The following is a 19,460-nucleotide window of genomic DNA, read 5'->3' on the forward strand; positions in this document are numbered from 1 at the left end:
CTCCCTGGCTTCGATCGCGTCCCTGCTGACAGACCTTGGCAGCGTTTCCGCGGTTGACGTCCACCGTGTTGCTTTGCCTTTGCGATGTGGCTTTGACAAGAGCGATCGCCACTCGCGGGTTTTCGCTAACGTCCCCGAGCTTAGAAAACCCTGTCCAAAAAGTGCACAGTGAAAGTACCCCCTCAGTTGTGTGGCATCGTCGCCTTGGTACAGCTCGGAAGAGATCGTCAAACAAGCTCGCCGAAATGAATTGACCTATGAGCTCTTCAAACGAATGTCTCCCCTTCCAAGTCATCTCGTTAACCAAACACACTCGACAGTACGGAAACTTGGGTATGATTTATTGTGGGTGAGTCAGTTCTCCCGGCAGCCGGGATACTTTCTGAAAAAAAATTTCTCCCGGCAGTCGCCGATGGTTGGTTGCCTTAAGCGACGTAGTCAACTTCAGGTAGAAATATGTTTTTTTGGGAAAAGCCGGGCATCTCCCGCGTGCAGCGACCTCGCTTGCGATACATATTCCCTCAAAGCACTGTTTTGAGCACTAAGTGCTCAAACAACGGGTTTTGCATGCTAGGCTCCTCTTGTCGGGGGTGTGTAAGATCGACCGTCCGCTACAGCCAACGTGTGTAGCGGGGTAGCGCTCTGGCTCCTGCGGCCCCACTGGCCGTTCAGGAGGTCCTCAGGTGCTCTCCTGATAGGCTGGGAGCAATCGCATCTCGGCCGACATGAATATCAAAACTATGCTTTGCGGGACTGGCCAGGACGCACTCCCGGCATCGTGTCACGTGACTATAGGAGCCGACTGCCGGCTGGATACATACACATGATAGTTGATTGGCGTGCTGTTCAGTAGAGGGCTGAAATCGGGCACTTCTTGTGAGCCCCACGAATGTTTTGCAGAAAACTGGGTGTCGAGGAATCGCAGTCTTCGCTGATTGTGGGGGCACCACCACAAATCTCTCTGTCAGTTGGTGCGATGTGTGCCTGTGTTGTGGTCGCTGTCACTTGCCATTCAGAGCATGGCACTTCAAACTCGGGAAGCAGCTCCCGCTTGAATGTATAATGTTGCTCTTGGAAGCCACAACAGGGACGTGCTGCCTCGTAGAAGGCGAAGAAATGATTTATGCGGTGCACGTTTTACGCTGTGGCCGAGAAGCCTTTGCAGTGATGTTGTGTATTGTTCGGGCATTGCGTCATCAGCAATGTGCATTCGAAGCGATCTCCACGAAGCACGGTTTGAACTTCGTGACGACTGAACCATGAAGGTGAGTGTGTGTCCAGTTATACCTGCTTTGCCACACCACACGTAAAACAAGGGCATGAAGCTAGTTCATTGCACTTACATCAAAGTTCACAACTTACTGGGCACTTCATGCTCTGTCCACTGTCTCTAGCAAATCTGCACATATGTGAGATATCGCGATTCCACAAGCAACTGTTGTGTGGCAGTGTGTACAGATTGCCAAGGAGGCAGCTCAGTGCCATATCAATTTAAGAGGAAGCAATATTGGCGAGATTATGCACGTGCAAGGTGAGATGAGCGAGTGCCATATTGTTGGGTGCATTATTGGGTGACAGCAGGACTACTTGGGAGAGGCTTAGTCTTCAGGATGTGAAACTGAATGGGCGCAAGTGCATGTGATTCAAACTGCGGTTCCTTTTTGGAATCATAACCAAGGTTTATAACACCCTGTTGGTGACGTTTTTTTAGCTGCAAATGAATAGACTGCTTTCTTTTTCTTTTTTTCAAGACAGCAGGGGGACGGTACAGAATAACTAATATAGTGCCACAGGAAAGCGAAATGTAATGAAAAATAAATATAAAACTTTGGTTATCGAAAAAAAGACATTAACATTTCAAGTCTTGATTCTAAAACACCAGTATAAATGTTTCTGTCAAGCCCATGGCAAATGCTTAGCAGGGAAGCTTGTGTGCACTTGGAAACGTGTAAATGTCTTAGTGTGCAATTTTCGGAGTGTCATTCTGCTTGTGTAAGTGGCGCTAAAATGTCTCCAAGGTGTGTAAAGCACACTCCGGCACTTAGCTTGGCTATTGCATGTTGAACGAATGCTTTTCGTTTTCTTTGGTTAAAAGAAGCAGTGCTTTATGCTCATGTAAATACAGTTAAAACTTGACCTAACGAAACCCAATTTGACAAAGTGCCCGATTTAATGAAGAAATTTCCATTCCCTGGGATATAAGCACAGGATTCAGTGGTGTCATCAACCAGAATTAATTAGTTAATTTGGCCTCCAAGCAGGACCTAACAAGCTTTTTCCTGAAATAACTTGAGTTAGAATAGGTGATTCTGTTCTAATTTTGATCGATAGGGTTTTTCTTCGACTGTGCACACTAATGCTATCTTGTTAAAACATATAGGCGCCCTAGCTTTATCTTGACAAGGCTGTGCCCATACACAGAGCAACAGGCCCGGCTGTAGGTGGTTGCTTTGGTTATTTCATGGTGTTTCCAACAGATAGCACTACCAGCTCCTAGCATCTTTCTCGCTCAGCCTGCTTACAGAATCACTGCATTCATATTCTGCATTATCGCATATCGGTAACCTGTGATAGCTTCACGTGACCGTTTACCTGGCGTGCATTGCCTGGACATGGTCTCCCCTATGTCTGGGCTGCCCTCGAGGACATTTCAGACGTGCAGGCATGGTTTCAACATTCTTTTTCTCGATTTTACAAAATTTATGATTTAGTAAAATAACTTGAGTGTGGTCATCACTTCCTTAAATCGAGTTTCAACTTCAGTAACATCTTTTTCTCTGCAGAACTGGTTGACAGAGCTGAAGCCACTTACATCCACAGCAAGTGTGTAGAAGGCTCAAGTGAACTGGACCAAACCGAAGAGGGTGGGACCTGTGCCAAATGCAAGCACAGGCAACATTTCGGTTTGACAAACATGAAACACATGTACAACTGATTGCTGTTGCTCCAAAGAGTTCAATGGCCAGACATGCAAAAAGCTGATGTGATTATCGAGTAAAGAATATCAACGACATTAATTTTGATTTGGAGCCCGAGTTGGAGGCCTGTATGCTTGTAGAACAAGTCTCTTTACGAAAAGAGATGTACAGAAACGAATAACTTTTTTTTCCAGCAGGTGGCGTTTCACGAGTGCACCCACCTGAAATGGTACAGTGGCGGATCTTAGCCAAAATGAGGTTTGACACCAACTTGGAAAGCCAAGATCTGCTCGCGCACAACAGGGCTTGAATGATTTATAATGACAGAGTGAGAGAATGCTTCAAATGACAGGAAGCTCACACTCTACAGGTTCCATCTGTTAGGACAAAAAAAAAAATAATTGCCCCAGGAAATGCAGCCACATAGCATGGGAAAGCCTGTAAGAAGGCAGCATTAATGTGGAGAAAATACTGCAGAGGAAGTATTGACTAGTGATTCACCCAGCTGTGCCTGGTAGGGGTTCTTTTCATATGGAGTTCTTTAGGGCAGAACACCCACTACATTGCTAGATGTCAAGAGCCCTGGTCTGGATATGACACAAAAGGCTTCTACCCTGTTGGATAAGATCGCATACATTCGGTGGGAATAGACCTTATGCAAAATCTGCTGCCACCTAGTGGCCGCCATGCACATTTACACCATGTTGAAGGCAAAGCGTGCTCCGCACATGGACACACTGAGCGTACATATCGACGTGTGGCGGCTGATAGGAAAATCAGTGCCGACATATTTTCATGTGCCGTGTTGCTGACATTTAGGAAATTGGGATGCTGAAAAAAGGTTTTCAGGAAACTAGCCTCCATATGTTATTAGGTTTCCTTGCGGCCGACGAGAAGCGGCAGATCGTTCCGTTGTTCCGGCTACTGCTTACGACTAACGCTGTGTTTACGTTCGCTGTTCTTAACAGATGCAGTATGTGAAAGCATTGGCACTCATCAGAGAACACTCTTTCGTGTCATGCCTGAACGAGACAGTTTTCACGCCGTGTACTTGCAGGCACAGATAAACCAGCTGCGTGTTCAAGCTCCAAAGCTGCATTGCGGCTACTCGTGCTTGCCTGCGCAGTTGTTGACACCATTACTTTTTTTATCACATTGCGATAACAGTTACATGTTAGGTAGCTCTTGCGTGTCATCGACTCTCAGCGATAGTGCTGGAGCGTGTTGTTCGTAGTTTGTTTTCGATTTTGAAGCTTAACAAGGTATCATTTGGCGGGATGCTTTGCGCGTACTGCTTCCCTATGCATATTTTCTAAGCATTTCATGGGCTATTACTACCAGATTCAGAGGGGCGGCCCGGATGGCCAGACCGCCCCGCCCCCCACTTTCTTCTTTATTTATGTGCACATATTAGGTTCTCTCAGCTGACGCTGATTCCCCTTCGGAAAAATCCTGTGTCCACCCCTGTGTGCTATGAAATGTTAGCAGATGCTTGTGTGTGGCACTTTTTGTATGAAACTGAAAAAAATGCTCTTCCCGCAGATGTGTTACATTCGACCGTGGGTGCGCTACCGTTGGTTACGCGCTGAGGTGGTTTTGCAAGTATTCAGTCTGTGATGCAAAACTGCCTTGCTGCAACGGGTTGAAGTTGTAAGGCGCCAGTAGGCCCCGAAAGCGACGATGTGAACCCGAATATTCTTGGCGGATCGTGTTATTTACTAGTACATGTCGGAAGGATATTCAATAAAATACCAGCTAATCGGCGCCTACTTCTTGAAGCAACTAAGGCTTTTCATTTTCTTAAACTTTGTTGTAGTGAGGCAAAGGATGCGGACACCAGAAAGAAACGTACGACGACACACAGCCCTAACTTGCAACAAATGTTTCTTTCTGGTCTTCGTGTCCTTTGCCGTGCTACAACGATGTTTAAAGGGACACTAAAGGCAAATAACAATTTATGTCAGACTGAAAGCTCAATGTATGACAACTTCTAAAACGACAATATTATCAACAGCAGTGCCCTGCTTACCGAGAAATTAAGCTAAATGTATCACATGATGAGCGCCACGAGCGGGACATTTTCGAAGTGATCCCGATGACGTATGAGAGTCTGCCTACAATAAATCACTAGTAATCAAACTAGCAGCAATAAAAAAAGAATCTTCCGTGCATCAAAAGAAGTTATAAAATGCTGTTTGTTCGTTACCTTTGATTCATGGAAAAAAGAACCTCTGCGGCGTTGCCATGGAGAACGACGCGCGTGGTTCAAAGGTTCCATTTCCACCGAACTACGCTTCGCCCGGCGCCCTGCTTCGCTCACACGGTCGCGTCTCAGTGGTAGTTTCGGGATCGCGTACTGCCGCGTGTGTTTTGCGCGCTCGTGAAAGTCGCTCTGACAGAAAGTTCGACAAAATGCCGCATGCAACGACGCCGGCACTACGAGCCCTCAGCAGCATACCGCGTTAATCGGGGCTCAAGTCGCTGAATTGGAGCCCAGCGTCGCGAGCCAATGTCTCGTTGCCAAGTTCTCCGTTCACATCCATTGCGGTTATTGCGGCAAGATTCGATGGCCGTTGTTGCTGCTGTGGGTCCCGCTACTTTCGCTCTGCTGCTACTAGTGTCGGTGGCCGCACAGTAAAGGCGGGCAGCGTTGGGCACGGCAGCAGTGACGTATGAAAGTCGGATTTCAGGCGGGTGATTTGAAGTGCGCTAACGCGATGCGGACCACTAAAACGTGATTTTATTTCAAAATAAGCACTTCCTTGGCATAAAAGTAGCACTACGAGGTTTCTGGACCGTTATTTCAACAATCAACGTCAACTTAATATTTGCCTTTAGTGTCCCTTTAAGTAAACCCACTACCACCAAGCTTGTGTATCCACCCTAGGTGACGCTTTTCATGTTCACTTTTCACGTGCGTAGAAGCGGACCTTTCTTACATTTTAACTGTGCGGTAATTCTATGCAAAACACAGACCGGTAACTACAACAGTGAAATATTTCTTGTTTCAAAAATAACAAACAGCACAACATTTTATTTAAAATAAGACGCACAATACATTAGGTCCACGTAAGCTGTCCCTTATGAAATACGCTTTGAAATGGGTCAACAAAACATTCTTACCGTCATCGCTGTGTCCAGCTGCGTCGCGCGCTAATGCCTCCCCGAAACCATCCTACACTACATGCATGATATTCCGACGGCTAACAACTCTTCATTCGCTACACCAGTGATGGAAGTGCTGCTCCAATTGCTCCAAACTGCTCCAAAAGATAAATGCTGCTCCATGCTGCTCCGAACTGTAATTTTTGTTAGTAATTGCTCCGGACCTGCTCCGAAATGGCGCTGGTAAACTGAAAACAATGAACTTTAAGCACATGATCATCCAGCGAGCCTGAACGAAACAAAAAACAAGCTGTCTGTCTACTATCATTCTACACAACTTTTCTTGGCAATGAAAAGAAGGCTACAGAGCCAAACTATGCATATGCTACCACTCAAGAATATAGTCCCACAATTGCGTCCGTGTTTTCTGCATGAGAATTAAAAACAACAACATTGCTCTATTTTCTACAGGACACTGTTAGAAAGGAGGCGCAGCACACACGAAGGAGATATAAAATTTATATTTGTTTTACTTTATGCAGTGTCATTTCATGTTTTTGCACGTGTGAAAACGTTGCACCTTTTACGTGCACCTCACAGTCAAAATAGCATCTTTGTCTTCAGGTGAGCATTTGTCACCCTCTAGCTCTTCCAATGACTCGCCAAAGGGGCTTGTGACAAATTTCACTAACAAATGGCTATGTAAGCAGACAAAACAAATGGTATGCAATGTTATTATTCGACCATGGCCGCTCGAATAATCGAACAGCCGTCACAGGAGATATGGATGGTTCACAAACTGAAACTAAATTCTAAATGCGTGCCAAACCGGACTACTTCGCGAAGCAGTACATGTGAAATAGCTTCGCCCCCGTAGCCTTTCCTTAATTTCCAAGAAAAGTCCGCGAGTACAGTTTGTATAGTATGCTAGTATGGAATATTTTTGCCATCTGTTCCAAAAATGTCAATAGCTACTCCAAACAAGTATTTTTTCTGCTTCAAAATGTGCTCCAAAAAGCAAAATGTCGCTTCCATCACTGCTACACTGAAAACAGACAAAATTTATAACCTAGCGCAAAGCTTAATTCTCAACAACAACAGGCCTACGTGTGACTTGGTGACAAACTTGTACCTTCTTCTCACTGTGAGGCAGTTCTTCACACATATTAATTGTCAATGTAAAAACTAGGAAATGCCGGTAACGTGTACAAGCTCGTCTGACGTTTTTATGCCCCGATTGCCCACTATCAAAGCAGATGCAAGCAAAAAGAAATAGCAGCGACAGCAGTACGATTTGGACACAAGTCTCCAACATGGCGTCGAATCGGTAGCTTCGTCAAACCTCCGACAGATGGCAGCAATTTTGCATAAGGTCTATAACACATGCATCGTACGACCTACGCACAGCTGCTGCACGCAAGTGCATTTACAGCTATTCCTTCTGGAATGAAATGAGACATACTTGATTGTGTACAGTGAAGTTGAATGCCTGCTTAAGAAAGAATGAATCATTAAAGAAATAAGAATGAATGATTAAGAAAGAATGTGTGGACTAGAGCACTGCACGGGCAGATTTTTCGGCTTGGGCCCGGCCGGGGCCCACTTTAAAAAGGCCGAGGCCAGCCCGGGCCCGTGGTCCCAAGCGTAGGTCCGGCCCGGGCCCGGCCCGGTCCCGGGCTTTCATTACTAAACTTATCCAGTGCGCGCTTGTTCCAGAGTGTACATGCATCGAAATGTTGCTTTGGCGGCGGTGGTAGCTCAGCGGTTAAAGGGGTACTGACACAAAATTTCGCGGCCGAGATAGCCTGCTGGATCGATTCCCGTGTACGTGCGTGTACCATCTGCAAAATATCGGCAGCGAATAAAGCTTGGAAGGTATTTTATATGAATTTTGAAGTTCGCGAGCGCGATCCAGCATTATAGGCCGCGCCTAGTGCATTGACACCCTCGGAGGTGACCCGAGGTGACCCCCCTACTTCCCCTACGTAACCGTTGCAGCCGGTACAAGTTACGATGACGTCGTAGCCGCCATTTTTGTTTTGACGCGCTTCCCGACGAATCGCTCCTCGCCAGCGGGTCAAACATGAAGTGATTCGCCACGTCGAAAATTCATTCGATCCCCGCCGCAAGAAAATCGTCGCCATCAGACGACGATGAGCCCGACGACGACAGACCGCGCGGAAATGCGTCACTGTTCTTTGTGCTCACGTGACCGAGCGTTTCACTCGCTAGGTGGTGATAGTTGCTCCCGGCGGCTTGCCGTTTTTGGAGCTCTGTCAAACCGAAACTGAGGCTGTGTCGGTAATGAGGAGCTTGTAATTATTTATCTGTCGCGCGCTGCAGCTAACGATGTGCCGTGTTATGACTAACAGGCCCCCAGCAACACATTGCAGCAAAAAAACGCGGGGCGAAAATTTTTGTGTCAGGACTCCTTTAAGCTGTTTCGCCGTTAAGTCCGAGGACGCGGGTGCAATTCCCGCGGCCGCGGCGGCCGCATTTTGATGGGGGCGAAATGCAAGAACACCTGTGTACTTATCTTTAGGTGCACGTTAAAGAACTCCAGGTGGTTGAAATTAATCCGGTCCCCACTACAGCGTGTCTCAGGGGCGTAGCCAGAAATTTTTTTCGGGGGGGGGGTTCAACCATACTTTATGTATGTTCGTGCGTGCGTTTGTATGTGTGCGTGCCTATATACGCAAGCAAAATTGAAAAATTTCGGGGGGGGGGGGGGTTTGAACCCCCCCAACCCCCCCCTTGGCTATGCCCCTGGCGTGTCTCGTAATCATATCGTGGTTTGGGCACGTAATACCAAATGAAATGTTCTGTATATGGCACGTGACAAGTCATTGCAATGACAGTATAGTGAAAATAAAACAGCAACAAAACTTATTTAAAAGAAGTGTACAACTAACACACTGCGGGCCAGCCTGAGTCAGGCCCGGCCCAAGCCCTCGGCTTCAAGCCCGGGCCCGGCCCAGGCCCGCACTTTCAAGCCCGAGCCCGGCCCGGGCCCGCCGGAAAACGCTTCGGATGGCCCGGGCCCGTGCAGTGCTCTAGTGTGGACTTGGTTGACATACGCCTCTCCTCAACTCTCCTTCACTCAAGGCGCCACTGCGTTTCTTGAACTCTCCTCTACCTTTCCTTTGCCAAGGGACGCTTTGCCAACGTTCCCTTGACTCGAGTGAAACATGGGGGCCGAAAAAGCCGTCTGATAACGAGAATATTCCTAAATGTGGTTAGCAAATGGCTGTTTCTGCATGATAAACATGTGTTTTTCTTAAATATTCTTTGTTATAATTTCACATTGTCCCGCCTTGAGATCTGTAGCATAGCTTCCGTAAGCTTTGATCCAATAGAGTAAGCGAAAACCTCGCTTCAAATCTAGCAACAGTCGCAACCCGGCTGCTGAAAGTACCGAAAGAGCAGCTGCCTTTGCTTCACTTTGTATTTTGCTGATCGTCTCTGTGGGCTTAATTTGTTTAATTGCGCATGCGTCTGTTAATCGTGGTTTATAATTATGGTAGTGTCTACGTGTGAATTGTTTGTGACCCAGCTTTCACTCTGACTAATGAACTACACGAGTGATGGCAAAAAGCACAGCCTCTCGAGCGGACGATTTGTCGCTTTGTTTACCTTCGTGCTGTTGAGATCCCTCTGATCGCTGATGCAGCTACAGAACGGATGATGCGGGTGAGTGAGTCATTTTTACATGGAACCATATTACACTGGTGTGCTTTGTGAATTTGACACTGCGCCGAGTGCAAGAATTACTTGTCATAGGTAAATTTGCTCTCACTGCGGGAGTACTAGCACGGTTAATGATTACAGGGGCCTGTGCAATTGTTACTTCTCTTCCCTCATTTTCTGGGTGCTTTAGCGCAACGTTCTAGTAGTGGTTCCGCTTCGTTCAATAGAAAAAGCGAAATATACTGCTCGCCGCTGCTATTGAAGGTTGTCCCGCAGTCGCGTTAAGTAATAGATATGTCATACGTGTGGTTGAGCGTTCAAGTTAGACTGTTACGCAAGTTGAGGAAAGCAAGCGTTTGTCTTTTCTCTACTATCTGCGGAAGCCGTTTTGTAATGTCGTTTTTTTTTAAATTAGCAGCATATGTTGTCGGTTAACAGGGACTGGTGTGTTTTTTTTTCTTTTCTTAACAGTGTTTCTTGACATAAGGTATGGTTCATGCAAAATGTTAATCTTCCAAGGATGCTGGAGTTAGCAGTGAATTATTTCTACCAATGTTTTTTATTTGCCCTGCACTTGGTCATATGACTAACGTGACATATTCTGTGGACGTTTTCAATTTTCTTTTAAATTCTGTCTCCAAGTCCACGCAGCGGCCAGATTTAAAAATTTTTGTCCTGTCTTCCCATTCTGGAAGTGCAGATGGCCTGTACTTAGTGCACGAATGTCCTATGTACTAAAGGTTTAGGTTTAATTTGCAGTTGATGACTCCTGGGAATACCTGCTGAGGAGGACATCAATGTCTGTACTCTATTGCGAAGCTTTGGCAGTACATAATCCATAGAACATCCTTGGTGACTGTGCACATCATGAGACTGAAGCCGCTTCTGACTTTGGCGCTGTTCTGTTTTAAAAACGACTGTGTGGGTGCTCTCAACTTGGGAGGAAGTGTCGCTAAGGGGAAGAGTAGTTCACTCTGATTAATCAACGAACATGACAGCAACGAAATGGTGTCAAAAATGCTCAAGTATGTTGAAGTCATCGTGGCTACTTCTGGTCACAAGAACCCTGTAAATATATGTAAATATTCGCTATTGCTGTAACAGTGTGCCGGCCTGTTGGAACTGTGCCACCTCACTTCCATGGAAGAGGAATGGTGATGCATTCTATAGAACATGTCTGATTTTTGTAGAACTGGTTTCCTGTGGAATCGGAGCAGATGCTGTTTTTGCGACCCTGTCCGAACACGAAAGGAGAAGGATAACGCTAATTTAGGTATTGACACTTCGACTGAGCAGAAATGAATTGCAATGGGTAAATGAACCTTTATTTTATGTGCTTGCTGAAGAAATACGTAGGTGACAAGTACAAGTGTGTAAGCTACAAGGTGTTCGTCAATCAAGCATATGCAGCCTTCATACTGTCAAACTCGGTATGAACAACTCAGTTGTTCATACCGAGTTTGAGCTCGTAGGACATCATAAAGAAGAAACAGGCGGTAGCCATACTAGCGTGACTAATGCAGTGCAGCTAGACAGATTAACCGCAGCTTCGCTGCACTTGTATATTGCCATGCAAGGGCTGCACGTTTGGAAAGAGTGCTGGTCTGTGTTCTCCTGCCGGCAGCCCGGTCTCTGCACAAAATAAAGAGGCAATAAATAATGAAAAACACAATGACACATCAAAGCTGCATTTTTCTTTACTTCTAGTTACACATTAATTAGTATTTTTTTTGCGTTGGAGAACAGACATGTCTTTTGTTGAGTTAATGAGCTTTGTCTATTTTGATACATGTTTGGGCCAGGCACTTGCACAGCTGAACAGACATGTGACTATCCAACGCCCACTATTTTCATTATCTAATGGCTTGAATGTCCACAATTATACTGCGTGTTCTTTTTTTACAAATTGCAGTCGTTGCTTTATTTGAAGTAGTGTTATTACTAAGCTTGAAAATAAAACAATCTGATATAAAAATTTTTCTCTGCTGTATTACTATTATATCTCTGTGTTTGGTACGACATTTCATGCATTTTTGCATACATTCACGTTTCATACTGCACGACCTCCTGGTTGTATTTCCTATAGCTGGGCTTGGTCGTTCATAGATATTGTGAGCTGCATAAATACTGTATATCGAAGCTACAAATCATGTAGTTGTCATAACTTTCAATACCTTCAGCTGCACAGTACTCGTCAGCAATTACATTGCCTTTTGTTTTAACTCAACAGTCCGAAATTGTGATCTTATCAATGAGAAGGAAAATGGGAAGAAAAAATAGGAGAACGTACCTTCCCGTTGATACAGAAGATCGACTTACGGAAGTATGCTTCATCGTATTTTGATTAGGGTAGTGAAGATTTGCCTGAGTGAAAGCCGCTCAGGAGTGCGGTGAATGCCGGCGCATGAATAGGCAGGTACACATGCATAAAGCTAGCTCAAATAATTTACCCATTAATTGGAGGAAAGTCTGCTATTATGTTTCCCTACCGCTTGTTTGTAAAGGCTTTCCCACTGGGCCTGAACTGATGCCGCGTATGATCTTCATCGAAATACATGTGAAAGCATGGCGTCCGTAGTAAGACTTGGAACACTTGCACAACGACTATGCGAAAGCAGGTAATCCACTGGCTCTTGCACAGAATACAACACATCACGGCACAAGCAAGTGGTCCTCTAGACATCATGGCCGTCTGTCTCAGAGCCACAGTATAACTGGGCCGTTTCCGAACTGTTTGAAGACAGCTCCATAGTAAATGCGCACCTTCACTGTTGAAAGAAATGCTGCGGCGATATGGTGGCGGCAGCGTGATTGATCGAGAAACGCCGATGAAGCGAGACACGCTCCGCATAGACGCCACGCTCACGCAGAAACTTCACTCAAAGAACGATTCAAGGTAGCTCCCGCGCTACCTTGACTTTCTCAAGTAAAACGCTCGAGACTTGCTCCAGTCGAGGTGCGTTTCGAGTGAAGGGATTTGTGAATTGGAAAACGGCCCTCAAGTAGCATTTCGAGTAAAGGGTCGAGTAAAGGATTGTTTGTGAATACGGGGGTATATAATCCTGAACACCTTGACATACACAGTTGCAATATTTGCGGCAGTTATACAGCTTAAATTGAAAAAAAAAATTGTTCATGTGCGCAAATACTTTTTCCCCAGATTTGTGCCATTTAAGCATTTCTCTATTGCTACAAAATTTGCACATTTATTTTGTAAGTAGAAACACGGTGTCATAATTACTGCATATTTGTTCAGTGATGTTGCCAGCCGTGCACATATTTGTCTTCAGTCATCTAGCCGCTTCTAAGTGATGGTGCTGATGTCTAAAATGTCCAGAACTCGTTTTAGCTGCTGTCACCGCCAGCATCGATGCCAGGTGATGCTGGTGAACAAAACGCCAGAAAACATTAGCAAAAGCACTCCATGTGGGTCGGGCTGAATGCTAAATCTTGGACACAAATGTTTGAAAAATATAGTCCTAAGTTTGCTTTAGATGACAAAATAATAGCCCATACAAGATGTTTATGCCGATGTCTCTGTGCAGGCACCCACAGAGGACCATGACTGGCAGCTGAGCACTGCCCCCCACAGCACTGGTGCGTTTTTTTCATTTGTGCTCTTTCATTGTGGGTGGCCTGATGTGTTTCTGCCACATTGCATAGTTTTACACATATTTTATTTGTGAAAGGGGAAATGTGCTGCATGCAACTTCTGTTCGAAAGTCTATGCTCAGATCAATTTCATTTGAATAAATAATTTTGAAGGCTGCTTGGTCTTTAAGTTACGAAATAGGCACAGTGCATTGGAGAATTATTTTTTTTATTTTCATCTCCCTATTTTCCAATATTTGGGAGGTATTTTCCAATATTTGGTAACCTTATTAAATAAAGTAAAAAAAATTTTAGCCAGTTCCACACCGTAAAAGTCATCGGACAGCGAAGCTGTTGCCCCTTCCATTCAGTTCCTTCAAGTATCTTTTGTTTTGCCCGATTACTTCCAACTAATTCCTTGGTTGTTTCTTTATTTGCACTATGTCAGGTCTGTAGTTCCCGTTGACGGCTCTGGTCGACATGCGTTAACTGACTCTTCTTGCTGTCTCCTCAGTCTTTTTCCTATCATTTACCTTCTGCCATTTCAGCTCCTTGCTCAATCCACTCGCCCGCCTTATGTAAGCTTCATCACATGACCCCCTCCCCTCAATCCACTGTTTGAATCAGCCACCTTGCATAAGCTTCATCACAAGACTCACCTTTTCAGTTCACTCTTTGGATCGCCGGCCTTGCGTAAGCTTCATCACATGATCCCTTGCCTTCAATCCAATGTTTGAATAGCCTGCCTTACGTAAGCTTCATCTTGTGACTCCCATTTTAATCCACCATTTGAATCGCCCGCCGTACATAAGATTCATCATGGGGCTCTCCTTTGAATCCACTGTTTGAATTGCCCACCTTACATAAATGTCACGCGTACTTCCCTTTCAATCCCGTTTTAAATTGCCTGCCTTACATAAGTCACACGTACTTGCTTTTTAATCCACTCTTTGAATCACCCGCCTTGAATAAGCTTTATCATGAGACTCGCCTTTTAATCCACCCTTAAAATCGCCCGCCTCACAATTCTAGAACTAACTGACAAGAAAGCCAAGGAAAGTATAGGGGATGTTATATGTAATAATTATGATGTAAATAGGAAGAAAGTACAGTGGGCGAAAAGATAACTTGCTGCCGGCAGGGACCGAACCTGCGACCTTCGGCTTGTATTTTTTCGTCCACTTTACTATCTTCACATTTACATCATAATTACAAATATAACATCATCCCCTATACTTTCCTTGCGAACAGATGAGATCATTCTTGAACTAACGCAGCACCAGCGATAAGCCTCTAATGGTCCATGCCGCATGTGTAAATGCTGACACGCCTTGCCGCGGTTCAGTTTTTCGATGGCCGACGCTCTGTTCGCCGCTATCAGTGTACAGTGTGTATTTCTGTAGTTTGACTTTCTATTTCCCGGCCACAAGTTCGGCCAAATAAAGAGTTTCATCTTGGACACACTGACTGCTGCCTTCATCGATGTCACGACCTCGTGACATTATAGACAACTGCCCTCAATTTATAATGACAAAGCTTATTTATTAAGGAATCAACAGTGGAACACGTTGAAGCCAATGGTTAGTTCGTGCAGAGCGAACAGAAATTATTGTCACATAAACTGGCACGTGCTCTCTTGGTCTTCTTCGTCGTCGTCTTCACCTTCTGCTTCGCTCCCAGAGCACACGCGCTGATTTCTCCGGTGTGGGATGCAATAATCCTGATGGGCGAGAGAACTAGTACAGCGAGAGAGAAAGAAATATAAATACAGAAAAATCCTTAGGGAAAGGGTTTTTTGGCAAGGCAAGATTTGAACCCACGTACCCACGATCTGAAGGTGAGCGTCTTAACCACTCGGCTATCCAGGCACGCTGCCGAGTATGGCATAGCCTTGTATAGTATAGTATAGCAGGAAATGGGAGAGGGAAGTGAGGGTGAGAAAGACAGATTTGACGGTGAGGACGAGGGAAAGGAGGAGGGGAGAACGGGTACAGAGGAAGAAAAAGGTAGAAAGAGAAAGAGAGAAATAAGCAAGGAAGGGAATTGGAGAAAAAAATATAGAAGGCGAGAGAATGAATACAGAGAGAGAGAAAAATAAAAATAGAAAGACTGGATATAAGGATAGAAAGATGGAGAGTGAAAGAGCTAGAAGGAAACACACAAAGAAAGAACAAAAATTACACCATCTCCCGCTAAAGGGGATCATGAGGCGATGCGAAGCCTCATGGTCCCCTTTAGCAGGTTGAATTTCTGATCAGACATAAACTTTTAGCCTTCAGAAACGATCTATTCTACGATTTGACAATGTTTCGTCGCATTTGGAGACGATTGCAGGTGGTTGAATTTTTGATTAGACATATAAGCTTGTAGACTTGCACGATTGCATTCCGTTGGCGTTCGTTGGGCATGCTACCGACCTCGCGTCGTGGAACGCGAAGAGGAACGCTACACGCGTCATGTCTTCCCTCTAGCCTGGCCGTTAATTCTCACAGGGCAAGCGGGAAACGCGGTCGACATGCGCGCGAGAGGGGGGAGCGTAGGAGAGGAGAGAGAGGGGGAGGGGACGCGCATGCGCTGGCGCTCATCGCGGCATTGCGTAGAGAGGAAAGAATAAGGCGCGCGAGAGAGGGGGAGCGTAGGAGAGGAGAGGACGCGCATGCGCAGTAAGGGTCGTTACGCCACACACCACCACCACCGGATTGAACTCCGCCATAAGATGCTCCGCATCTAAAAGAGCAAGCATAGAGATGTATAGTGTAGTATAGTATAGTGTAGAAAGGGGTGGGAAAAAGAGAGGTGAGAAGGTAAAAGCCTACCTCAGCCAGTACCAACTAGGTGTCCACCTGCTCTGCTGTGTGGGTACCCAGCCTTGTGTGACTTAGCGGAAGCTGCGCTGATCTTTTTGTTAATTAATCATTTCAATACAACTATAGGTTTGACAAATTACTTCCACCTTGACGTCGAGTTCGTATGTGAAAACAACAGGTGTCTGACTGTCGTAGCATTTTTAGAAAAACCTGTATTGTCTAAAAAACAACACCCTATATGTCAGCTGAGTTTACGAAGGAGTAAAGCCATCATGGGCGTCGGCAGGGGGGTGCAAAAGGGGCACTTGCTTTCCTCAAGCCACACCAGCACTTGCCCCCACCCAAGCTACACCAGTACTCTCCCCTTCTCCCAGCCGCCATGCAACATGGCTTTGCACCCCCCCCCCCCCAAGACAAAATCCTGCCGACGCTCATGAAAGCCATGTTGTAGTTGCATGTCTCCAGGACCTCCAATGTGTCTAGATGTCTGCGAATTCAAGGATGATGTCAGGCTGCATCTGATTTCCGTGTACTTAGCAAGTTTTGACGTGTTCGCACCATCTCGTCATCATCATCATCATAAGCAGCCTGACTACGCCTACTGCAGGGCAAAGGCCTCTCCCATGTTCCACCAATCTACCCGGTCCTGTGCTTTCTGCTGCCATGTTATACCTGCAAACTTCTAAATTTCATCTGGCCACCTAACTTCCTGTCTCCCCCTCATGCGTTTGCCTTCTCTCGGAATCTAGTCAGCTACAGTCGAGTCTACTTATAACAATATTGAGGTGCCATGAAAATATCATTGTTATAACCGATTATTGTTATAAGCGGGTTATCCCGAAAATAACAAAGAAAACGTGACAAACAAGAGCATTTAATGAGGGGAACATGATAAACAAGAGCACTTAATGAGGGGGAAGTTGCTTACACTTTTCACTTTTTAGCAGGTAGAAAACCATAAGCAGTCAGCTTCGACTGCTTACTGGCCGTCTTAGTGACATCTTTTTGCAAACCGTCCAACTGCTGCGCGTGGCCGAGCGGAAGGTTTTTAGCAAACACAAAATTGTGCGGGGAGTCGATCATTTGCAACGCTTCCTGATGCGACACAACCTGCACGGGTTCCGGTTCCTCCTCGTCGTCACTGCTGCCGTCTTCCGCGCCGGTGACCGCAGCGACGATCGCCTCATCGGTGAGGTCCTCATTTGTTGCTAGTGCGTCGTCGGCGTGCAAAAACTCCTCAAGTCCCGACGCGTCTCCATCACCACCGTTCACCGACGACCAAAGTTCGGTCATTTCTGCGTCGGCAGGAGCGTCACGGCCTTCTACTTCCGCCTCACTGGAATCCCCAGCAAAGCCCGCCTTACAGAAGCAATTCGCGATGGTGGAGGAGCCGACTTCTGCCCATGCCGCAAAAGTGAACTGCACGGCCATCAGGAGCGAAACCTTGAAGTCCGGCGCAGGTCGGTGTTCACGTATGGAGATGTCCAGGTTCAGCGCCAGCCTGCTCAAAACACGACGCCGATACAGCGCCTTGAAGCAAGCAATCACTCCTGCGTCCATGGGTTGCAAGCCCGCAGTGGTGTTGGGAGGGAGGAAAAAAATCTCCACGTTCGACAGCTTCTGGGCGGTATGATGGGCGGTGCAGTTGTCGAGCACCAGCGCCACTTTCCTGCCTTCGCGCTGCATCCTCTCGTCGAACTCTACCAGCCACTCACGGAAAAGTTCGCGGGTCATCCACGCTTTCCTGTTGTGGCGGTAGCGAACAGGTATCCTCGCGGCACCACGAAAACAGCGAGGATTCCTCGACTTGCCTATCACAAAGGCGGGACACTTGTCGCTGCCGTCCATGTTAGCACAAAAACAAACTGTCACTCGCACTTTGCTCTGTTTGCCGCCCTTACAGGCATCGCCTTTCAGCGCGTGCGTCTTTGAGGGTAGCATCTGAAAAAAGAGCCCTGTTTCGTCACCATTGTACAAGTCTCGGTCCGCGTAGGCTTCGCGGATGCAGGGCAGTGCTTCCTCCAACCACTTCTGCCTAGCATTTACATCCAGCGAGCCTGCCTCTCCGACGACTGCCTTGTACACAATGCCATGCCTCTCCTTAAAACGTTGAAGCCAGCCACCCCCAGGCTGGAAATCAGTGTTGCGAAGGAGGTACGCGAACCTCTTCGCCTTCTCCGCCAAAATGGGACCACTGACTGGCAAATTCATAGCGCGAGCGCTAAGGAACCACTGGTACAGTGCATCTTCCACGTCTTTGTACGCCCCGTGCCTAACCCTTTTCTGGCCGTCATCCATAGCATGGCTAGCACCGCTAGCACTGGCATGGCTGTCACTTTCGGCTTGCTTGAGTGCATTGCGAATGATGCAGGATACAGTCGGCTGCGACAGGCCGTACTTGCGCACCAAGCTGCTCACTTTCTCGCCGGCGTTGTGCTCTCTCACAATGCTACGCTTAACTTCCAACGGTATTGCCGTTCGCTTCCTCTTCACTGGGGTGTCGCTTTCTGGAGGACGGTCTGCCATCGTTGTGCGCGCAACGATGTCCGCGCGTGCGGGGACAGGAGGATCGAGGCGACAGTGACCACAGAACAGGAACAGTGACAACAGGCAAGGAAAACGATGCTGGTAAGCACCAGACTCGGAACACGTGCAAACGGCGGAGCTGGAGACGTGGCCAAATTAGCGAAGAATAGGGGAGGTCGGCACAGTGCACACAGCACCGCTGCTGCTGCGGCGGCTTAGGCGCCCCGGTGCTTTTACAGCGAAAGCTGTTATGAGATCATTTCACCGGCCGTTTTTGGCGCCGTAGTTGTCCGCCGCCGCCGCCGATGGTGTCCGTAACCAGTATCGCTCGAAATTGAATACAATGAAAAGCTGACGGTGCCGCGGCTTTTCATTGTTATATCCGATATATTGTTAAAACCGGTATTGTTATAAGTGGACTCGACTGTACTCTTATTGACCAGCGGTTATCTTGCTTACGCGCTACATGCCCTGCCCATGTTCATTTCGACTAAGATGTCCTTAACACCCATTTGCTCACCGACCCACTCTGCTCTCTTTTTGTGCCTTATGGTTACACCTATCATTTTCCTTTCCATTGCTCGCTGCATCGTTCTCACTTTGAGTTGAACCCTCTTTGTAATCATTCTGAAAAGACAGGGCATGCAAACACGGACACAAGAAAGAAAGCAGGACACCGCCCTGTCTTTTTAGAATGAATACTTACCAACTAGCTCAGCTCTCTGTTATTCAAAGTCTCTTTGTAAGCCTCCAGGTTACTGCTCCGCAGGTGAGTACCGGTAAGACGCAGCTGTTATATATCTTCCTCTTGAGTGATAGTGGTAAA

At 46.6% G+C, this 19,460-nt stretch overlaps 2 protein-coding genes across 2 annotated transcripts in view; one reads left to right on the forward strand and one right to left on the reverse strand.

Moving 5' to 3' along the window:
- LOC119386563 (probable ubiquitin carboxyl-terminal hydrolase FAF-X) overlaps nt 1–19,460 on the forward strand; it is a 326,343-nt gene that overhangs the window by 189 nt on the left and 306,694 nt on the right. Inside the window, exon 2 of the mRNA XM_037653846.2 lies at nt 13,256–13,307. The gene's annotated coding sequence lies outside the window, so the exon portion shown is untranslated. The remainder of the gene's footprint in view (nt 1–13,255; nt 13,308–19,460) is intronic.
- Nucleotides 17,042–18,823, reverse strand: LOC119385380 (tigger transposable element-derived protein 6). Its single transcript, XM_037652829.2, has one exon. It carries the CDS (start codon nt 18,632–18,634, stop codon nt 17,042–17,044), a length of 1,593 nt encoding a protein of 530 aa, XP_037508757.1. The 5' UTR covers nt 18,635–18,823.

The sequence above is a fragment of the Rhipicephalus sanguineus genome, chromosome 3, assembly GCF_013339695.2.
Source record: "Rhipicephalus sanguineus isolate Rsan-2018 chromosome 3, BIME_Rsan_1.4, whole genome shotgun sequence".
Taxonomy (NCBI): Eukaryota; Metazoa; Arthropoda; class Arachnida; order Ixodida; family Ixodidae; genus Rhipicephalus; species Rhipicephalus sanguineus.